The following is a 2,546-nucleotide window of genomic DNA, read 5'->3' as shown; positions in this document are numbered from 1 at the left end:
AGTAGTATACATAGCCTACCAAATAGTACACACACACACACGCACGCACACACACACACACACACACACACACACACACACACACACACGCACACGAAGAGAAAGAGAGAGAAGAGAGAGACAAACACACACAGACAGATACAAACACACATAGACACACGCACACCTCTTTTATGAGCCTACAGGCCTCCTCTGCAAATTAATGGGTGGGTGAGGTGAAGTGAGTAAGTCTCCTTACTCTAGCTGCCATTTTGTGATTAAAATTGAAAAGTTACAGTGTGTTATGGTTACATTATAGTATGTCATGTTCATTTTATAGTTTGAAGAAAAACTGCCTAAGTCATAGGCATAATCTGCCTAAGTCACTTTTATTAGACAAAAGAAATGATGTTGGGTTTTGTTCTTTTTCCATACTTTTCCTCACATATACTTAAATGTTCTGTGAAAATATCAATTAAAAATATGCATGTGATATTTAGAAAATTAGTTTTTTCTTGTTTTCCGAAAACACAAAAAAATGACTTAGGCAATTATGCTATCAAGCTAACGACAAGCAAACCACTGGGTAAGGGAAAATCTGATGATGATTCGACAACTGCACATTTCTCATTAATGGAGTTGGGAATGTACACCGAAGCTTCTAAAACTGCTGTCTGCCCTGCCGCCACCACGGCTTGCTTTTTACCCGTTAACTTTGCACACCCAAGGCTGCAATTGCTAGCGGCTTTTCGACGTACTCCAAGGATTTTGAGGAGCGTTCTGAAACCATGGGGGACGGGCTGAAAGTTCGCACTGGACTCATGGAAGTCAGCATAAAGGGCATCTAAGGTATTTGTACCTATCAAGATCTGCTCTACATAGAACGCGGAAGTGTTAGTGCAAGTAGTCCATTTCAGTAAAACGGAGCGAGTTTAAACAGTTGGCGTTCGAGAAACGGTAAATCTGTTAAATCCGACTGTTTTCTTCCAGTGTCGCTGCTTTCGGACTGACGAAATAAAGAAATGGTGAAAATATCTGTTCTGAAGGTGGAGAACCCATCGTGTCTCTGGGGTGCCATTTGGGGTCTCAGCGGCGATGTGGAGACTTCAGAACATTACAAAAAGCTACATTTTCAGATGAACCTCTTCTACCGCGACACCACGCAGGACGTGTGCACGCTAAAGCCTACGTCGTTGGAGGAAGGACGGGTGTATGTGGTGTACTGGGCGGTAAAGAAGTCGTGGTTTCGGGCCGTGGTGGAGTCGATCTTCGTGGACTCGGTTTCCTGTCAAGCTTGTTGCTTTCTGGTCGACCACGGAGAGAAAGTCGTCGTCCCCTCAGAGCAGATCCGGTTGGCAATGGAAAACTTCCTTCAGCTGCCTTTCTGGGTGCAAAAGTTCCACCTGGCGGGAATCAAACCAACAACCCTGCGAGTGTCTCTGCTTGAGGAGAAGGCAGAGCTCAAACCGTCAGCTCGGTGGGACAGCTCTGCCACGCTCTTCCTGCACAAGCTGCTGCAAGCATCGACTCTAAAGGAGGCCGTGCTGCTTGAACCTGAGTCAGACTCTACCCCTATCAAGCTTTACGTGACTGTTGGTGACATCAAGATCTGTGTGAATGACGACTTGGTGGCGAAGAGGTTTGCCTACTACAGCACAAAATCAGGCGACGGCCTGGAGGAGGGAGACCGACTTCCTGTGATGCTGTCCTACAGCATCTTAACCCAGAGCGTCTCCCCCAAGCCGACAGCACAAACCCAACCGCCTCCCGATCAGCAGAGTCTGGTTGAAGCTGGGGGGGCAGCTGATTGGCTTACAGCTCCTTCCCTGCTTCCTCAGATTGTACAACACAAGCTGGTGAAGGCTGGAGGTGAACATCGGTCAGTGGTCACAAAACAACAGCTGTCTCCAAACAGCCAGTCAGGGAGCGGCTCAGACGCAGCTGAGAGCAGCTCGTCAGACGACGCAGACTCGTCTCTGGCTGCAGCCCTCACAAAAAACCATCAGCTGTTCAGGTTTCTACAGTTTATGAAGCCGGGCAGCAGTTCCGAGCTGGCAGCTCCCCAGGAAGCTGAGGTGTTGCCTCTGATGAGTGAGAAACCAGGAGCTGAGAATCTTCAGAGCTGTCAGGCTGAATCTTTGGTGGATGAAGAGGCAAGCAGCTCCAGCACATCTGTCGCCTCGGCTCCAGCAGAGGAGACCCAGCGCAGTGAGAAGGACTGGGCCTGTGCACGCCTGTTGGAGTTGTTGAATCCACAGGCTCTGAACCCCGATCCTGATGCCCAAGACGCTGTGGTTTCTCCCCTCGACCCCTGCCGGAGTGGGATTCTGGTGCACGCTACCTTCCCAGCAGAGCCGTGGATCAGTGTGAATGACCCCGCCATCGCAGACACCCTCTGCTGGGTAAACAAGAATACGCCCTGAGTTTGTCATCAGGATCTTCAACATGCTAGGAAACGAGAGTTTAGTGACCTGAACATTCAGGTGTAATTGTAAATGTTGTGAAAGTGGTTTCGTTATTAACAACACAGCATCAGATTCAATTTCAAATTTGAAATGTTCTCAGAA

General features: G+C 48.5%; 1 protein-coding gene across 1 annotated transcript; it reads left to right on the top strand.

Moving 5' to 3' along the window:
* The first annotated feature begins 916 nt into the window (after window positions 1-916).
* On the top strand, window positions 917-2,546 carry LOC112433198 (uncharacterized). The gene has a single exon (XM_024801477.2). The coding sequence runs from the start codon at window positions 1,002-1,004 to the stop codon at window positions 2,400-2,402; it is 1,401 nt and encodes a 466-aa protein (XP_024657245.1). The 5' UTR covers window positions 917-1,001; the 3' UTR covers window positions 2,403-2,546.

The sequence above is a fragment of the Maylandia zebra genome, linkage group LG12 (genome assembly GCF_041146795.1).
Source record: "Maylandia zebra isolate NMK-2024a linkage group LG12, Mzebra_GT3a, whole genome shotgun sequence".
Lineage (NCBI taxonomy): Eukaryota > Metazoa > Chordata > Actinopteri > Cichliformes > Cichlidae > Maylandia > Maylandia zebra.
This window is presented reverse-complemented; position numbering and strand designations above follow the sequence as displayed.